The sequence below is a fragment of the Grus americana genome, chromosome 3, assembly GCF_028858705.1.
Source record: "Grus americana isolate bGruAme1 chromosome 3, bGruAme1.mat, whole genome shotgun sequence".
Classification (NCBI taxonomy): Eukaryota; Metazoa; Chordata; class Aves; order Gruiformes; family Gruidae; genus Grus; species Grus americana.
The window spans coordinates 74,077,311-74,094,433 of record NC_072854.1 but is presented as its reverse complement, the minus strand read 5'-3'; the positions used below and the strand labels follow the sequence as shown (position 1 = coordinate 74,094,433).

At 42.4% G+C, this 17,123-nt stretch overlaps 1 protein-coding gene across 6 annotated transcripts in view; it reads left to right on the top strand.

Annotated features, from left to right (window-relative positions):
• UTRN (utrophin) overlaps positions 1-17,123 on the top strand; it is a 389,659-nt gene that overhangs the window by 67,248 nt on the left and 305,288 nt on the right. For 5 of the 6 annotated variants that reach the window (XM_054819386.1, XM_054819387.1, XM_054819385.1 and 2 more), the window contains 4 exons: positions 9,765-9,857; positions 11,331-11,408; positions 14,924-15,016; positions 15,888-16,060. In XM_054819386.1, the coding sequence (XP_054675361.1) occupies positions 9,765-9,857; positions 11,331-11,408; positions 14,924-15,016; positions 15,888-16,060 (437 nt within the window). Of the gene's footprint in view, positions 1-9,764; positions 9,858-11,330; positions 11,409-14,923; positions 15,017-15,428; positions 15,588-15,887; positions 16,061-17,123 lie in introns of those variants that run through there. The other variant, XM_054819389.1, reaches the window with a different exon arrangement.

Here is a 17,123-nt window from a genome sequence, read left to right as displayed (position 1 = left end):
GGCTGTGCTCTGCAAAAGACCATAAAACCCCTGAGATGTTTGCAGTATTCACTGAAAATGACGCTGGAGTTCCCCGCCCCCCAGTCATAAGCCTTGGGTATGGATGGCTGTTGAACGGAGCCAACCGGGGGCATTGTTCCAAGGTGTCAGGAACTGCATTCAAAGCCCTGGCATGCCTGAGAGCTGTGCTTCCTTTCCCTTTTCGTCATGTACTCCCACCTCTTTCCAGTGCAAGCTCTCAATTTCATTCTTCTTATATGTGGAAGCCTTATACAGTCTTATTTCTGCATTTGCAGCATTCTTGTTGCATGTATTGGCGTGATCCTGATCCTGCAGGCCCTGACATCTACATTGGCCAGCAGCTGCAGCTCTGGCAGGGCTGGGAGCTAGGACCTGCCAGTGTGGGTAAAGCCAGACCTCCCATGCTTTTAACAGCATCTTAAGCTGTCTCCTGCTCTGCAGTCTTCCAAAATCTATTTCAGTTTAGGGTTAAAGAGCGAAGAGGCTGAGGTGCAGCTTGGGAGCAGGCTGCATCCTCCAGGGCTGAGGTCCAGGTTAGCCTGTGAGAAGACAAATGCTCGGTGCTGGGGCTCCTCTGCGTTTCCTCTCCTGGGCTCTGACGGGTCCCCTCCCCTGGAAGGACACCAAATAAAGTAAGGATGAGAGAAGACAGGGCAGTAGGCAAACTGGTGAGCTGTACTTGGAGTGCTTTGCGATGTGATGGCTTTACATGCATCTTAAAATTAAAACAGTCCTTCCCTCATTATGCTGGGCATTAATTCATTTGCTAACTGCAAAGTCTTATCTAACTTTCTGGGTCGTGTGCTGTATAGAACTTTTCCACCATTTTTCCTCCTTAATTTTCTCCTTTCCTCTAGGGGTTGTTTTACCATAATAGTAAATGTCAGACCCCATACTTCTGAAGATATTTTGCTGCTCCACTGCTGACTCTTAGCAAATGTGATAAATCTTTTTAAAGACAAAAGCATACCTATTCAAGATAATTAATTTCACATGACCCGAGATACCTGAGGCCAAAGACATTTCAGAAGAGATTTTTTGGGGGAAGGAGAATTATGGAGTTTAATGTATTAGTCATGCAAGAAGAGAGATCAAAAAGATTGATTAGGCAATTTTATCTGTTCAAGGAGACATCACCTAAGATGGTCTTTAGTCCTTTTTCTGGTTCAGTTTTTGTGGCACAAGCAAGGAAATACTTGACTGCTAGTAAAATATTCTCCAGTCTAATTGCTCCTGCTGTTTTCCACTGCTGAATGAAACTGTAAAATGTAACTTCATTCAAAGATAGCCAAAGCTTATAAAAAATTTGGCCTTAACCTGAGGAACAACCTGGGTGGAAAAGAAATAGTGTTTGTATGAACTGGCCTTGAAAAATTCAATTTTTAGTCTACTTTTTTTTCTTAACTGGATTACTTAGTCCTTCCTTCTGAGAAGTTGAATAGGATGTGAATTAACAAAGATGTAGGAAAATAAATCTTTTTTTTTCTCTAATAGGTTGTGACATATGGTAAAGATGACTAATTTATAGCATAAAAGCAATAATAGCAGTTCATGATCTCTCCCAGATTTAGCTACAGCATGAGAATTGCCAGTTTTCTTCCCTCCTCTCAACTGCTGCTGTTTTCTGCTCGAAGAACAGGGTGTGGGCACCATCTCCCTTGCTGCACTTCAAAGCTTGGTATAGTAATATGGACTGTAATTACTGCTGATTTTGATTAATGCTCTGGGCTTTGGGATAGAGTTTGATTCGTGGTCTCAGTTACCATCCCAGTTGTTGGAGCGTTTGTGTGTTTGTGTGACCTTCTCGCTCAGGCGCTAGAGCTGAACCTGGTAGAGGCACTGAAACAATCTGTCCTTTTACCTGTTAATCGCTAATGAGAACAATAGTCAGCCTGGTCAGCAGGAATTTTTTTGTAAGGAACCAAGTTACAATCTGAAGTTACTTGGCTTAAAAAAAAAAAAAAAAAGAGAGGAGAGGAGAAAAAATAGCATTCCAATCTTACAGCAGAAATAACTGGCAGCGATAAGAAGTATGGTACCAACTGCCCCTGCTGGTAATGATACATGATGATGCTTAGTTGCAAGCCGAGGTTAGTACTGTTACATTAAACATATTATAATAAAGTAAGCTTATGTAAATGCATTAATAGATACGCTGAGGAGAAAAAGACCGACAGAGTTGTTAATGCCTTGTGTTTGTTTTGCTGCCTTGCTATGTCTAATATTTGCTTCTTTATGTTTTCCCTCCTTCTATCATGTTGTCAGTCAAGTATTTCAGGTGTTCTGTGGATTGAGCTATCTTTAGTTTTCAGCTTTGCTGCTCCTTGAACTCATGTCTGTCACCTAGCAGTCAAACTTTCCAACATATCTCAGTGATGAGTCTTACTTCCCCCCCCCCGTTAATCTGGAGTTTTAAATAGCTATTTCTTTGCTTCTAATTATTTTATTTTTAAGCACTAGTAGTTATATTTAATTCGATCTATAAAGTGTTCTCCTCCTGTGATTGTAACATTTATTTTTTACTTCATATTTGAATTCATAGTTTTGCTACTAGTCTCATGTAGAGGTGCCACAACTACTCAGGCATATTCGGCGTAGAGTAGAGCATACTCAACTAAAATACATCTCTCACAGTATAGCTAGTATTTATGTATGCTGTCCTAGAACTCCTGCATGTCAGTGGAGGGAGAATGGATAAAAAGTATCACATTTTAATAAAAATACTTCTGTAAACAATGACTATGGTCTTAAATTAGAAATTGGCAAGATTGTTTGTTGACATAGTTGTTTACTTTTTGCAATGACCTTTTTGCTTTCTGAATTGTTTCCCACATTGAGTTCCCATGTACTGGCCTCATGATGTAGCAGCACTTAACATGTTTCTTACTCTGTATTGGTCATGGTAAAGTGTAGTTCTTACTCTTTGTGTTGTTTGTAAGTTTAAACTAAGTAGGTGGTTACCATGAGTTCCCTAGGAATGTACTTGAACGTTACAAATGGTTCATGTTCTAGTGTTATTGTTTAAGCACCCAACCTGCTGAATATTTTCCCCTTCTCAAGAAAAAGGGCTCGATACTGGGACCAGCACTGTTTAACAACTTTGCCGGCAACATGGACAGCGGGATCAAGCGCGCCCTCAGCAAGTTTGCTGGCGACACCAAGCTGTGTGGTGTGGTTGACGCACTGGAGGAAAGGGATGCCATCCAGAGGGACCTTGACAGGCTTGAGATGTGGGCCCATGTGAGCCTCATGAAGTTCAACAAGGCCAAGTGCAAGGTCCTGCATGTGGGTTGGGGCAATCCCAAGCACAACTATAGGCTGGGTGAGGAATGGATTGAAAGCAGCCCTGAGGAGAAGGACTTGGGGGTATTGGTGGACGAGAAGCTCAACGTAACCCAGCAATGTGCGCTTGCAGCCCAGAAAGCCAACCGTGTCCTGGGCTGCATCAAAGGAAGCATGACCAGCAGGTCAAGGGAGGTGATCCTGCCCCTCTGCTCTGCTCTTGTGAGACCCCACCTGGAGTACTGCGTCCAGCTCTGGGGGCCCCAGTACAGGAGAGACATGGACCTGTTGGAGCGAGTCCAGAGGAGGGCCACAAAGCTGATCAGAGGGCTGGAGCACCTCTCCTATGAGGACAGGCTGAGAGAGTTGGGGTTGTTCAGCCTGGAGAGGTGAAGGCTCTGGGGAGACCTAATTGCGGCTTACCAGTACCTGAAGGGGCCTACAGGAAAGCTGGAGAGGGACTGTTTATCAGGGAGTGTAGTGACAGGACAAGGGGTAATGGGTTTAAGCTGCAGGAGGAGAGTTTTAGATTAGATATTAGGAAGAGATTCTTCACTGTGAGGGTGGTGAGGAACAGGTTGCCCAGAGAGGTTGTGGATGCCCCATCCCTGGCAGTGTTCAAGGCCAGGTTGGATGGGGCTTTGGGCAACGTGGTCTAGTGGAGGGTGTCCCTGCCCACGGCAGGGGGGTTGGAACTAGATGGTCTTTGAGGTCCCTTCCAACCCAAACCAGAATCTATGATTCTATGATAAAAGGGTCTTTGCAGCTCTACGACTATTTTGACCTAGTTACTGAGCATCTTATTAAATGTTAAAAATAGTCATGTGTTAATTAAAAATAATTAACAAAAGACAACTCTGATCTTCATAGAAGTGGCATTGGAAGATCGGAAGAATCTGATGGAAAATCAAGACGTACTCCTTCCTATATCTTTTCACAGTGTTTTGGTGTTTCTGAGGTGGCACATGATCTAAATGGCAACTAGGGCTTTTCCCAACACTGCTCTGAGCAGCCAAAACTCGTCTGCTATATTCCCTCGGTGGCTGGTGAAGGTCATACGTATGCTTTTGCAATATGTGTTACTTCCCTGGTGACAGCCAGCGTGCATTACTGTGAAACTGAGAGGACCTTTCATCCTGGTTTTACTGTCGTCACTAGGAGGTCTGAATCAGTATCACTGAGGAGGATGTGAAGTAGAGGAGGCTTATCTCTTACTCTCAAACATCTTTGGCATTCATTTATTGGAAAAGAGTTAGGTCTAATAATGTATGTTCAATAATTATTGATTTAAAGAACATTTAAATTCTGTGCTGCAGGCAACTATGATGACATAAGAGAAAACTGCATGTTTCTAGTTAAACAACTGAGTAGACATTAAAACATCTTTAATGGTGAACTTTGCATATAATTTCATGTTCAAGGATAATATACAAAGCACATAAATAGCTGTGATAAAATGATAAATAATAGCTTGTGTTTAAAAAAAATGAGGCTTTATCTCACTGAGAATTTGTGATTCCCTTTAATTCTCTATAACTTGGCTCAATTTGTTACAACGCCTCATTAATAATATAGGGACAGTTAAGAATGTTCTACTGTAAAATATATTCAAGGTTGCTGCCTTGCAGGTGTGTGCGGCTTCAGTAGAACAAACAGTAAATGCTAATGGCTGGTCTTTCTACTGTCGGTAGCATTGGATGATTCTTATAAAAATCTGGTCCAGATTTTATTTATATCTTCCTCTATTTCCTGGGAACGCTTTCTGGCAAAGAGAAGGAATGATTTCTGCACAGTCATATTGGCTGGCCTGGATGACCCTTCTTTGCGAGTAATCCTAGATGCACACAAGGAAGTGTGAGTCACCCTCTTAAACCTGATCCAGGGTGAGGGGCTGAAAGACGGCTGGCCGGCGGGCATGTGAGGGCGGCTGCTGCCGCTGCTGCAAGGAGATCACTGCGCGTGGGCTCTCCTTCCCAGATGGTGCCGGTGTCTCGCTGGAACATGCAAAGCCAATGCCCGTAGTGACTGGTCTTGCCGTGTACGGCTAGCATCTGTCTCCAGCTCAAAGATCATTCAGAAACCACTGCTGCTGTTACCCCACAAGAGATGAATCAACAGAAGTAGTGTTTTCTTGCTGTAGATAACTAGTGAAAGGTCATCTTTGTCTCTTCCCTTCCCTACTCCTGTTAGCACAAAGACTGGCACCAAAATATTTGTTGGAATAAAGGTAACGTGGTGGATTGGATCTGGTTGTGATCATTCTGAATGAGCCCTGTGGTGGATAACAAATGTGTCACCATGCAAAGTTTATGGAAGCACAAGCAGGCCTAGCCCCAGCTTACCTGCTGTCTCCAGCTTTTACATCTCTAATTTTTTTTCTCTTGCTCTGCCTTACTTTCCCTTCCCTCTTCCTCTTTCCCTTACGCCAGCCCCTGTTGAAGTGAATCAGCTCCTTTCCTGCTGTCAGTGCCAGATTAAAGCATTGGGAACCAACATGCTCTCTTTCTAAGCGAAGTCTGTTAATTACGTTCTTTTGTCTGCCTTATCAAGCCCTTGTCTCTGCTACAGCAATTCTGTGTGTGCAGCTCTGCTGGCAAAGCCCGCTCAGGCAGGCTGAGCAGAAGAGGTTTCTGCCAGTGTTTTTTTTTTGCTGTCACAGCAAACATAAGCAAAGCTGAGAAAAACTACCTTCTGTTAACTGAGAAAAGTGTTCAGCGGAGGGAATGTCAATGTTTAACACCCTGAACTGGCACAGTTGTCCTGGTACGTGGTGTGTCCCTGCCTGTCCCTTATACTATCTTTGTAGTATAAACTGTATTTTGTCTTTGAGAAAGGTCCCATTATCTGCCTCGTATTTGTACAGTGCTTAGCACAATGTGGGCTGCTCCTTAAGTACTTATCAATGCAACCATGACTAGCCATTTGCCCTTGCCGAAGGGCTCAGTATGGTTTGTCACTGTCACTCTTATAAAGCAAATACTTGAATTTCTTGATCCATTATGCTCAGTGATGGACTGCTGCTCCTTACAGGATGCTGGCGGAGGCTGAACTGCTTTGTACTTGTGTAGTCTGTAGGTATGTAGAAAGTGAGTAAAATATTATGGGTTCTGAAAAGGAGAAATTTAGATTGGCTTAGCGTACGGTATACCAGGCGGGACTCTACAGAGAGAGAGAGAGATACTTTTGCTTTTTAGGTACAGCAGATATGTATATTTATTTGTATGTGAGTGTATATCTGTGGGTACAGACTTTTTTTCAGAAGGCTGGATTGCTTTCTGGAGGTTAGGAATGTGAGGTATGGCTGCGGGGAGGGATGGCAGGGGAAGCAATCTGCAGAGCCCCATGCCTTGCCCTGTAGCACGGGAGAGGAGTTCTGCCCTCCCGCAGAGCCCAAGCTCTCGCTGCAGCACACCAGTCTGTCCCAGCACAGAGCTGGTCCCAGGGCTGCCTGCTCCACCTCGTTGCTGTCTCCATGGGCCTGCCAGGTGCCCCGTGGTGGGGGAGAGCCGGGGCTCAGAGTGCTCCTGGCTCCACTGGAACTTGTTTTGGATTAGGCTCCCTGACTAGAAGCCCAGGTCCAGCCTTAGTGGTCATGTATTGTGGTTCCCAGATTGCCTCTGTGCTGCCACGGTGCCTCACCCGGTAGGCTCAGTGGTGGGTTCTACATGCAAAGAGATGGGGCTCTACGTCTGTTTTCTTGCAAGGGGATGGTGGTGATGGCAGCAGCCTGGCCGGGCTCTGGGCTGGCCCGTGCCTGGTGTGGGAGGGCACGCATAGCTGTTCTGCCAGCATTGCTCCAGAGCTTTTCCTTGTCTTCTCTTGGCAAATGGGTGTATGGGACCACCACTTGGGCTGCCGTTTTATGGAATAATTTTCCAGCTCCTTTCTAAGCTTAATAAATTTTATGAGTCATACAGCTCTCGGAAGCTGGGATATGTAACTGTGCTGGCTGGAAAAGGAAAGTAAAAGACTTCCTGAAGCACAGCGGGTTGCTATCTAATGGCATCCTAGGAAAGCCAGGCAGCATCCAGCTGCACTGTGCACTGGAGGACAGAGCAGCAATGTTCCTGATTGCAGACCACGTGGCTCGGACAGCAGATCCGGCGTGGAAATGTGTGCCCAGGTGTGAGGAAAAGAATGCCTGGGTGGGAGGAGGCAGCGTGAGCAGAGGAGGGTGCAGCGCATGCACAGTCTCCGCTCCCATTGCAAGAGCAGCGCTGAGGGCTGGCTCTGTGCCCTGACGGGACAGCTGGGGCTGCCTGGGTGGCTTCTGCCACCAGGTGCCTACGTGTCCCTCAGGTGGGTGTGGGAAGCTGGAGGAGCAGGTTTCCTGCCTTCCTGACAAGTGTGCTGCACTGGAGGTGGTGATGGGCTTGGCGGGGTGGGTGCTGCAGCCCTTTCTTAGCCAACTGCAGTCACCCTGCGCTTCTAGAAGTGCTTCCTCTGAACTGGCCTCCTTCCCATTGAGAGCGTTTTGCTAGACTTCACTAAGTACAGCAGCTTTGCACATTGCTGTGACTCTGTTTTGAGGATAGTGGATGTTTTAATAAACCAGGAAGGAGTAGCTTAGATTGTAGAAATAATTCAGTACTCTTCTGCTGATTCTTTAAACTGACAGCACGACGTGGTGCTCTGATGGCCAGTGAAATGGAAAACCTGTTCTCCTGAGAAAGCAAATCTGAATTATTTCCACCATCACAGCAGGGTGCATTGCGTAGGGCTGGAACATACCATGACCTGTCGAAGTGAATGACTGAAAGCAGGAAGTCATTCAGCTTGTTTTCATGCATGTGAAGTGAGGGGATGGGAAACGAAGAAAGATGGCTGTATGCTCTTGACACCCTTGTTGCACTCTATTAAATAAGGCATCTTTCTGCTTTTTCAGCACATCCAAATTTTTTTTTTTTTTAACTTCTGGACCCAAGGCAACAGATTTATTGAGGATATATAGCCATAGCGTTCTCAGCTGGAGAGGAACTGTTTACAAGGGCATGTAGTGATGATAGGACAAGGCCTAATGACTTTAAACTGAAGGAGGGTAGATTTAGATATTAGGAAGAAATTCTTCATGATGACGGTGGTGAGGCACTGGAACAGGTTGCCTGGAGAGGTTGAGGATGCCCCATCCCTGGCAGTGTTCAAGGCCAGGTTGGATGGGGCTTTGGGCAACCTGGTCTAGTGGAGGGTGTCCCTGCCCATGGCAGGGGGGTTGGAACTAGATGATCTTTAAGGTCCCTTCCAACCCTAACCATTCTATGATGCTGTGATGTTTCTGTTCAGGAGATTAAAATATGGCTCTGCAGCTATTCAACTCTGATTTCTTGTGACAAGTTTTAATAGTATCAAATCTAATTAAAGTGGACATTTAAGAAAAACTGTTATGAATTTTGGGGAAAACCAGATATTTGCCAGGAAATAGGGTTCAGTGGGCAGTTCAGCGCCCTCCTTTTCTGATTTGTTAGCCAGCATTTGGCAATTACTAGCAGCTGTCGAGGCAGGAGGAGGTAAGTGAAGGTAGAGGAGATCTATGTCAGCTAACTCATGTCATGTAAGATGGGCCTTTGACAGCCTTCCTTCTGAAGAGCAATGTTATAAAGCCAAGGTGATAGATAAAGGCAATATTGGAGTTTTACATACTTTTTATAATATATTTTTCTTCTCAAATTGGCACTTCAGAGAGACACTGAAAGCAGTAGCTTAGTTGATCTCCTGGCAGCCAGCAGATGAATATTATAAAGCAAATGTATTTACTTAGTTGCTGGCTTTCAGTGGCTTTTCCCCTGCCTTGTAACACTTTCCCACATTAACTTGTAAGGGTCCAAGAAGAAATAAGATTAAAAGGGAGCATGGAGAAGGTTAACATGACTCTGCTGTCATCTACCACCGTTCTTGTACAGGGTCCCTCCACCCCCAAAGAAAATGACTATTAGAAATGTATGATTTAGAGTAGTTCTGAGTTTCACACTTTGCTTCTTTTTCCAAGGTAAAGAAAACTATTAATTTGTTTCAATATATATTACACCTTTTGATCTACTAGTCTGTAGAAGAGCAGCAGCTCCTTACACAGGACTCGATTCCAAGTCCTTTTTTGTTTTGTCTTTTCTAAAACTGAGAGAATTTGTTCAAATAGCATTTTTCAGAAAAGCCGCAGTTTCTTCTTCCTTTAGATGCAGCCAAACCGAAGCATTCTTTCTCAAATGACTCCTCAAACTTGCCAAGTTTTTCTTGTCATCTTTGCATGTTAACACATCTACCATAACGTGAGCCAGGATGCGCTGATTTGGTTTCTCAGCACTAGGCTGCTGATACACAGGACCATAGAAATGGGGAGAAAAAAACGCACTGAAGAAGGGAAGGGTTCCTTCCTGATCACTGGCAGAGTCCCCTAGCTTTTATTTGCTACATTTAGTACCAAATAAGAATGAACTGAAAGATTTTGTTTGCTTTTGTTTCTTCTGCAGAGTGGGAAGCCCCCAGTTAAGGACATGTTCACAGATCTGAAAGATGGAAGGAAGCTTTTGGACCTTTTGGAGGGTCTGACGGGGAAACCTCTGGTAAGAGAAATGTATATGAGTCCTATTCCCATTTATTAAAAAAAAATAAATCAACAAACCAACAAATATAGAAAACACACAAAACTCAAACTGTGGCATGTGATTTTTTTAAAAATTTTATTTTAATTTATTTAAAAATCTATTTTGCTTGTAGTGTGCTCTTCCTCTCTACATTTCCAGTGAAATTCCCATGGCTGCCACCCATGGGATATAGGGTCAGGCTGAAGTTAGCTGTGTAACGCTCTCTTGAGGGTTAACGTATTGTTTAGCAAAGCAGGTAAGAACAGTGGTGTTATTCACATAGTGTATATTTGTAATTGAGATCTTTTAGAGATCTGCTTCTGGGCAGATCTGCTTAAAGAGCAGCCTTTAGCTGGATACCTGTGAACTTTTTCTAATAAGCTTATGAAAGATCCCTTACAGAAAAAAGAAAAAAAAAAAAAAGACAAAGGCTAGCAGGCAATGCAAAAATCTTTATCTCTGTTGAAAAATCCTTTGTGATCTAGAGATAGGAAAGGGCTGAAAACTACTCAAGTCTTGTTTGGGAAAGTGTGTTTGGGATTGAAACTGTTCCCCTGCTAACATTGATGCCTCTTCAGAAAGATACTTGAGGCACGGTGCAACCTGTGCCATCACTTGGGATTAGATTCTTGATTTTGCTATTTATAATAAATCTCAAATTCATTTATTGACCTTATGAGGAACCTTCAGCCATTTAAAATTTCACCTTGCAAGCTTGCCTTGTTTTTTAGACAGATGCATTTCACTAGTACTTCTAATGATTTATGGTCTGATTTGAAGTGTACTGAAGACAATAGGAGTTTTTTGGTTTCTAATTCTGTTGATTACCATGTTCCAAGTTCAGCTTGATGCTCTTGCAGTACGATCATGTTCTGCCACAGGAGTTAAATTGCAGTGATTAAAAGCAAATAGAGAGGCAGGCATTGTCAAGAGTCACAGTGGTTTTTTTCCTCCTTGATATGACAAGGAAGGAAAAGTCAGGAAGTATAACTTCTTCCCAGTGTGCAAAGATTTAGCAGGCTTTTGGTGCCAGAAAAAGAAATTGCTGTTTGTTCCCTCTTGGGAGCCAAAAAATTTCAACTACTCTGGCAAATGTTCAAACCCCTCAGATTTTCCCCGGGAACTCCCACTTTGCTGTTGTATTGTCAGTGGATAATTCTGCAGATGCTGGGAATAAAAATTCTGGACTTAGCAAAGATGAACTGAAACGCATTTTGAATCCAGGGATTGTCCTGTGCCTTGAATTGAGGAATAATGTTCATCCACAAAAATTTCAAAATGAAAACTGGTCAGAACATGTTTGGGTTTTGTTCTTTCTTAAAAAAAAAAAAAAAAAAGAAAGAAAATCAGTAGAAAATTAAGCAAAATTTCCTGTTGTTTGCGCTGTCATTTATTTTGTTTGATCTATGAAGTTAATTCTGATGTGAACAGATTGTAACTTTTTATTTTCAGCCTAAAGAACGAGGTTCCACACGAGTACACGCCTTAAATAATGTCAACCGAGTACTGCAAGTCTTGCATCAGAACAACGTGAGCATGTTTTTCCAGAACTTTTTGATAGACACTTTAATTTATTCCTGTGTGTGAATGAGTTCAAAATGCAGAGAATAAAGATTTTTGGTACCTATAATGACAATTCAGCGAGATGGGTAAACTGTTCTTAGTTTTCCTTATCTGATGTAGAATTTCAGTGTCTGGCAATTTTGTGAAATTTTAAAATGCTAACTTAATAATGGTATATATTAAACTATGTTTTGTTGAGATGTGTTCAGCTCCCAAAACAAAGGTGACTAGAAGCTCTGCTATGCACAGCTCATGAACCTCGCAGGACATAAAACTAATTTCCGGTAATGATGCATAACTTGTGCAAAAATCTGTAAGGGTATGACAGGTTTTGTGTCTCTGTTTTTTGTGTCCTGCTCTCAAAATCCAGGAGTATCTTTCCATTGACACCTGTCAGCTTTGTGTCAAATCTGTACTGAGTGTTTCTAATTTGGAGCTTTCATAACTGATCAGAAGAACAACCAACCAACCCCCAAACCTTCTTTAAGAAAAATGAGAAAAATAATTGTTTGTTTTATTTTGATTTTATGTTTTTACTGCCTGGAAGCCAGTAGTGCTCTAGTAAAGTGATTTTATTTTCCTCCTGAAGAACGATTCCTGATAAGCGTACTCTCTATAGTTAGAATTTCTATTTGCGAATGTCACAGGGCACTAAAATAACTCGATAAGAACATTCTGGCAATAAAATACATCTAATGCAAAAAGGCATTGACATATTTATGTAAATTGCTGATTGAAGAGTGATACGAACATGCTGTATAACACTGCAATTTCCCCTCCGTGTTGGTGGACTAGTGTCATATTTCTAGGAAGTAGGCAAAGTTAGTGGTGGGTTGTTTGTTGGGTTTTTTTTTTTTTTTTTTTCCTTTGAGGTACTGTAAATATTGATTAACTTTTTTCTGAGGATAAGTCATGAGTCTTTCCAGCTTGAAAGTGATTTATTTTATGAAGGTGATAAATGAAATAATATTGAATTACAGTAATTAATTAGTTCTTCCTTAAGCTGGCAGGATCTGGGTTTCTAGAAGTAAACAGATGGTGTTAGTTAGCTGAATGTTGTTAAGGTCACGTACATGATTTACACCTACTGCTTAACTTTGTTAGAAAGTGTGTGTGTGTGTGTGTGTTAAGATGAAGGGAAAAGACATCCACTGAGAAGCAGTTGTGTTCTGTTGCCCGAGAGTTTGTGGGCTATACAATATTCATAACTTGTGAGGTAATTTAGAAAGTGTTTACATTTATATTGCAAGGATCAGAGAAGCTTAGGGTGTAGATGTTCAGGTGATCCTGTGAGCCTCATTCATCCGATGAGCAGAATGAAGTAATGAATTTCAAATTTTCTCATTTGTGGACCAAGTTTTAAAAATACCACTAATAAGAAAATCCACTGGAAGTCATTCCATGTAGTCAATATTAGCCTGCTGTCAGCAGTACTGACTGTCTGCTGGCAGCTTTCTTTTATTGATTACCTTTGCTCAAGGCTCAGTAGTCCACTCACCATCCAGGTGGATTGCTGGCTGCATCCTGCAAAACATTGGTTTAGTTCAGAATCATTAAAATGCAAGAGTGGACATGTGGAGTATATGGTGTAGATAGCAAAACGAATTCATTATTATTTTTATTTTTATTATTATTAGTAGTATTAGTATTAGTGTCCAATTAAAACATGTGAAGTGGTTTTTGTTACTCATTCTTAAGAGTGTTTTTCTTCTATTACAGGTGAAAAAAGCTCTCGCAATGTAATAGTTTTATTTTTGTGCCCTTGACCTTTAGTCTTGCTTTCTGCTCCTTGTATTCTAGAGTGTTTTCCAGTGTGTTGTTTAATGATCAGCACTGGTGATTCTTTTGGCCTGTTTTTGCCTGTTTAATTTACAGTTATTTTAAAATATATGCCTAGAATTTGTAGAGTATTGCTGTAAGATTCTGTTGTAGCTGCTGTAAAAATTGGGAGAGGACAATCCACAAGCTTCCTTAATACTTTGAAGTGTAATTTGTGGTTCCATGTTAATCTTGCAACACAGTTTTGATTTGATTCTCCTAACCACGAGACCTATGGGGAACTGAAAATTGTCAAGATGACATCTGAAAGCAATGAGGTTACAAGTACATTTTGCAGAATTGAAGCTATTTGTGATTGTGTGATAAGAGGAACAATATTCATGGAATACCATTATATTCTTATATATCAGCAACACCCTCTAAAACAAAATGAAACTTTGTTCTTGTCTATTCTGTCGCTGTAGGCTATGCGCACTGAGAGCCAGAGCAGTGCTCCGTTACTGTCCTGTGATTGTCCGTACTGTTTAATTGCTAGCCAGCTCCTCGGTGCGGGTTTTGTCTCTGTGACCAGTTCTGATCCCAAGCAATGCCCAGATACGGTTCTCGGAGTCAGTGCAAGCTGGGAGGTGTTTGTGGTAGGCACTGTGGGTACCGCTGTTGTGGAGCAGGGATGAGAAAGGGAGAAAACAGCTTCCCCACAGAGGTGAAAGGCCCTGTGCTGCTTGGCCCTGGGGCTGCAGGATGCTCCTGGCTCAGGTTATTTACAAAAATGAAACCCCCTCACTTGCCCTGTGTGGGAGTGCATCGCAGCATCTGCTATATGTGTACGTACATCCGGGGAGATATTTGTCTCCTCTGCCATAGGCGGCTGTTCCTAGCCCAATTTCTGTAGGCATGGTGGTGATGCAGTGTGCTGTTGTCGGTTCCCTCCAAAAGGCAGTTGGAAGTTAGTGCCGCTTTCTCTGCGTTGACTGAATGGAGACTTGATGCCCCCATTCAGTTCAGACTCTAAAGCAGCACCAAGGGAGTATCTGATGAGGCGTTCTAAGCTTTGCTGCTTCTGAGGGCTGAATGCTTGATGCAGGAGTAGGTAGCCTCTCCTCTCACTTACTGAAGTAATCTCCTTGTCTCTCTTTCCATGTTTTTGTCTTTTTAATGATCTCAATTAGACCATCACTGAGTCTATATGGGGTCCCATGCATATAGGAAACCCGAAAATTTTATTTTTCTCTTGAGCTTTTGGTCTCTTTGTATAAACTTGTCCCATTTGGATGCTGGTTCATGGAAAGGACAAACCTATTCTTAGTTACAGAGGTTTTCATGGTTCTGTGATATCTCTGAGTGTGTCTAGAAGCAGGATTGCTTAACTTTTTTTTTTTTTTTTTTAATATTAGATCCTTCACATTTGCATTTCTATTGGTCAGTTTTGACTGCTGGTATGCATCTGTATATTAGAGGAGAGGATAAAACTCTCCCAATGGAGTATCTTCTTTGGTGCCATCTTTTTGTCATGTTGTTTAAGCAGTTGTCATGACAAATTCAGATAGACAGTACTGTCATCTCTGGTTCTCTCTCTTTTAATACTTTTTATTTCAGAGCACTGAAATAAAAATACGTGGCTGGACAGCCAGGAATATGGGGTGGGGTTGTGACTTGAAGCTGTGATAACAATGTTTAACATAGAGTTGATCCAACTTCTCCAGGTGGAGTTGGTGAATATTGGAGGAACTGACATCGTTGATGGAAATCACAAGCTGACGCTGGGGCTGCTGTGGAGCATTATCTTGCACTGGCAGGTAAGAGGCTGCTGCAAGTTCTCTCCCTTTCCAGGAAGCGTGTGCGTCCGTCTGCTGGGATTCTCACACACCTTCCTGGGGTTTTGGTGGTGGAAAATACTACTTCTATTTTGGGCTGGTAAATAAAGGCAGGCCAGTGTTTGATTTCTGATCTCTGTCTATTGGCTGCCTCCTGTGACACGTATTCTCATACGTGCTCAGTTGTACTCAGTCTTTCAGTTTAGTTCCTGCTGGTGTTAATTGCAGAGAGGCTTTTCAGGCTGAAGCATTGTATTTATGTTGCTTCCTCAAGGCTTTTATGCACTTCTGTTATCAGGGTTTTGGTTGTGGTTTGTTTTGGGTTTTTTTTTTTTTTTACTATCTAGGTAACTGTGTTGGGCTTGCATCTTATACGGTGCTTTGTAGGCTTGTTTCTCAGTCTCATAGATTGAATTGCTCCTGGTTTACCCACGTACCTGGGAGGATCATTGAATTCACTTGGAGGGACTTTGGCAGATGCTGATGCGTAGTGCCCAAACAGCAAACGACTTTTGTTGGCTGAGCAGATACCTTCTTCTTGCAGAAAACCTGTGTAAGCTGTATTTTTGGGGTTGCCTTACTGGTGGAACCGCAGCGTAAGGCAGTGAGAAATATTATACCCCACAGTGATGTGTCATTATTACATAAAGCATTGCTGGTTCTTGTAATCAGCAGAGTGCAAAGATGGCCTGAATACTCCTATTCCCAAATTTCATGTGAGGACTTAGAGTTGGATTCATAGCTTTTCATGGGAAAGACCCTTTCACGATTTGTGAGATAGCTTGGTTCAAAGGTTTTATAAGCAGGAAAAGGGGAGAACATGTCTGTAGGTGTCGTTGCTGCTGTCTTGCAGGTGAAGGATGTCATGAAAAACATCATGTCAGATTTGCAGCAGACCAACAGCGAGAAGATCCTGCTGAGCTGGGTTCGGCAGTCTACAAGACCTTACAGTCAGGTCAACGTTCTGAACTTCACCACAAGCTGGGCAGATGGACTCGCCTTTAACGCTGTCATCCACAGACACAAGTAAGTAGCAAACACCTTATCTTAGACCTAGTGAAGTAAGCAGCTTTTTTCCCCATGTCTTCATGGTGGTGCATTTGACAGCTTCTAGCCTGTTTCGGTGATTCATTGTTTGGGGTTTTTTTGTTGTGGTAACAATAATAGTGGAGGGATCTTGCCAGTGCCTTGCAAAGGCTGAAGCCAAGGCAGCAGTGTAACTCTCTCAGTTCCTGCACATGCACATACACACTTGCTAATTGAAGTGGATTTACATCTCACTTAGTATGCATTATACAGCGACTATACTGAATGGGTCTCTGCAGGGAGGGGTTGACCACCTCCTTCCCATGTACTTCCTTCCTCCTGCCCTCCCTCCTCTGCAAAGGGAAACATTTCTTCAGTCGGAGTTTGCCATATCATTTTAGTACGAAGGTACAGAAGCTTCAAAACAAAGGAACAAGACAGACAGACTGTGGAGCTTTTCTCAGTTTTTGAATGTGTGTTGATGGAAGGACAATGTATGCAGTTCTTTCAGGAGAACTGTTGAGCAGAAGAATCAAAGGGTAATAGAATACTTCAGGTATTTGTAGCGTATTCATTAGTTTGTTCATTATACTTTATAAGGAACACTGTTAAAGCTTCTTTGCACAGATCTTTTGTGTTTCTGATTTTTGGAGAACTCTTTGGTAGTCTAAAGAAATCATCATTACAGACTCCTATGAAACTTACATACTGCTTCTTTCTTTTTTATTTTTTTTTTAATTTTCTTTGAGATCTGGGCAATCCATTCTAACCTAGTGTACTTTAAATGAAGTCAGCTTATTGCTTTACAAGGTCTGACTGTTCTTAACCAAAAATAACCATTTCATGACACGGTGGCAGCTGCCAGGCTCCCAGGAAGAGAGAATAAAAGGCTCAGGTAATGGTATGATAATATCTAGAATTTAATCAGACCTCCTGGCCACCAGGTATCTGTCATGGCAAATTCTTTGCAAACACTCAGAACATTTATACCCAGCAAAGTGTTTGCAAAAGCATATGTTCACTTTGAACCTGCTTTTCTCTGCTCTTAAGTGCCCGTTTGGGC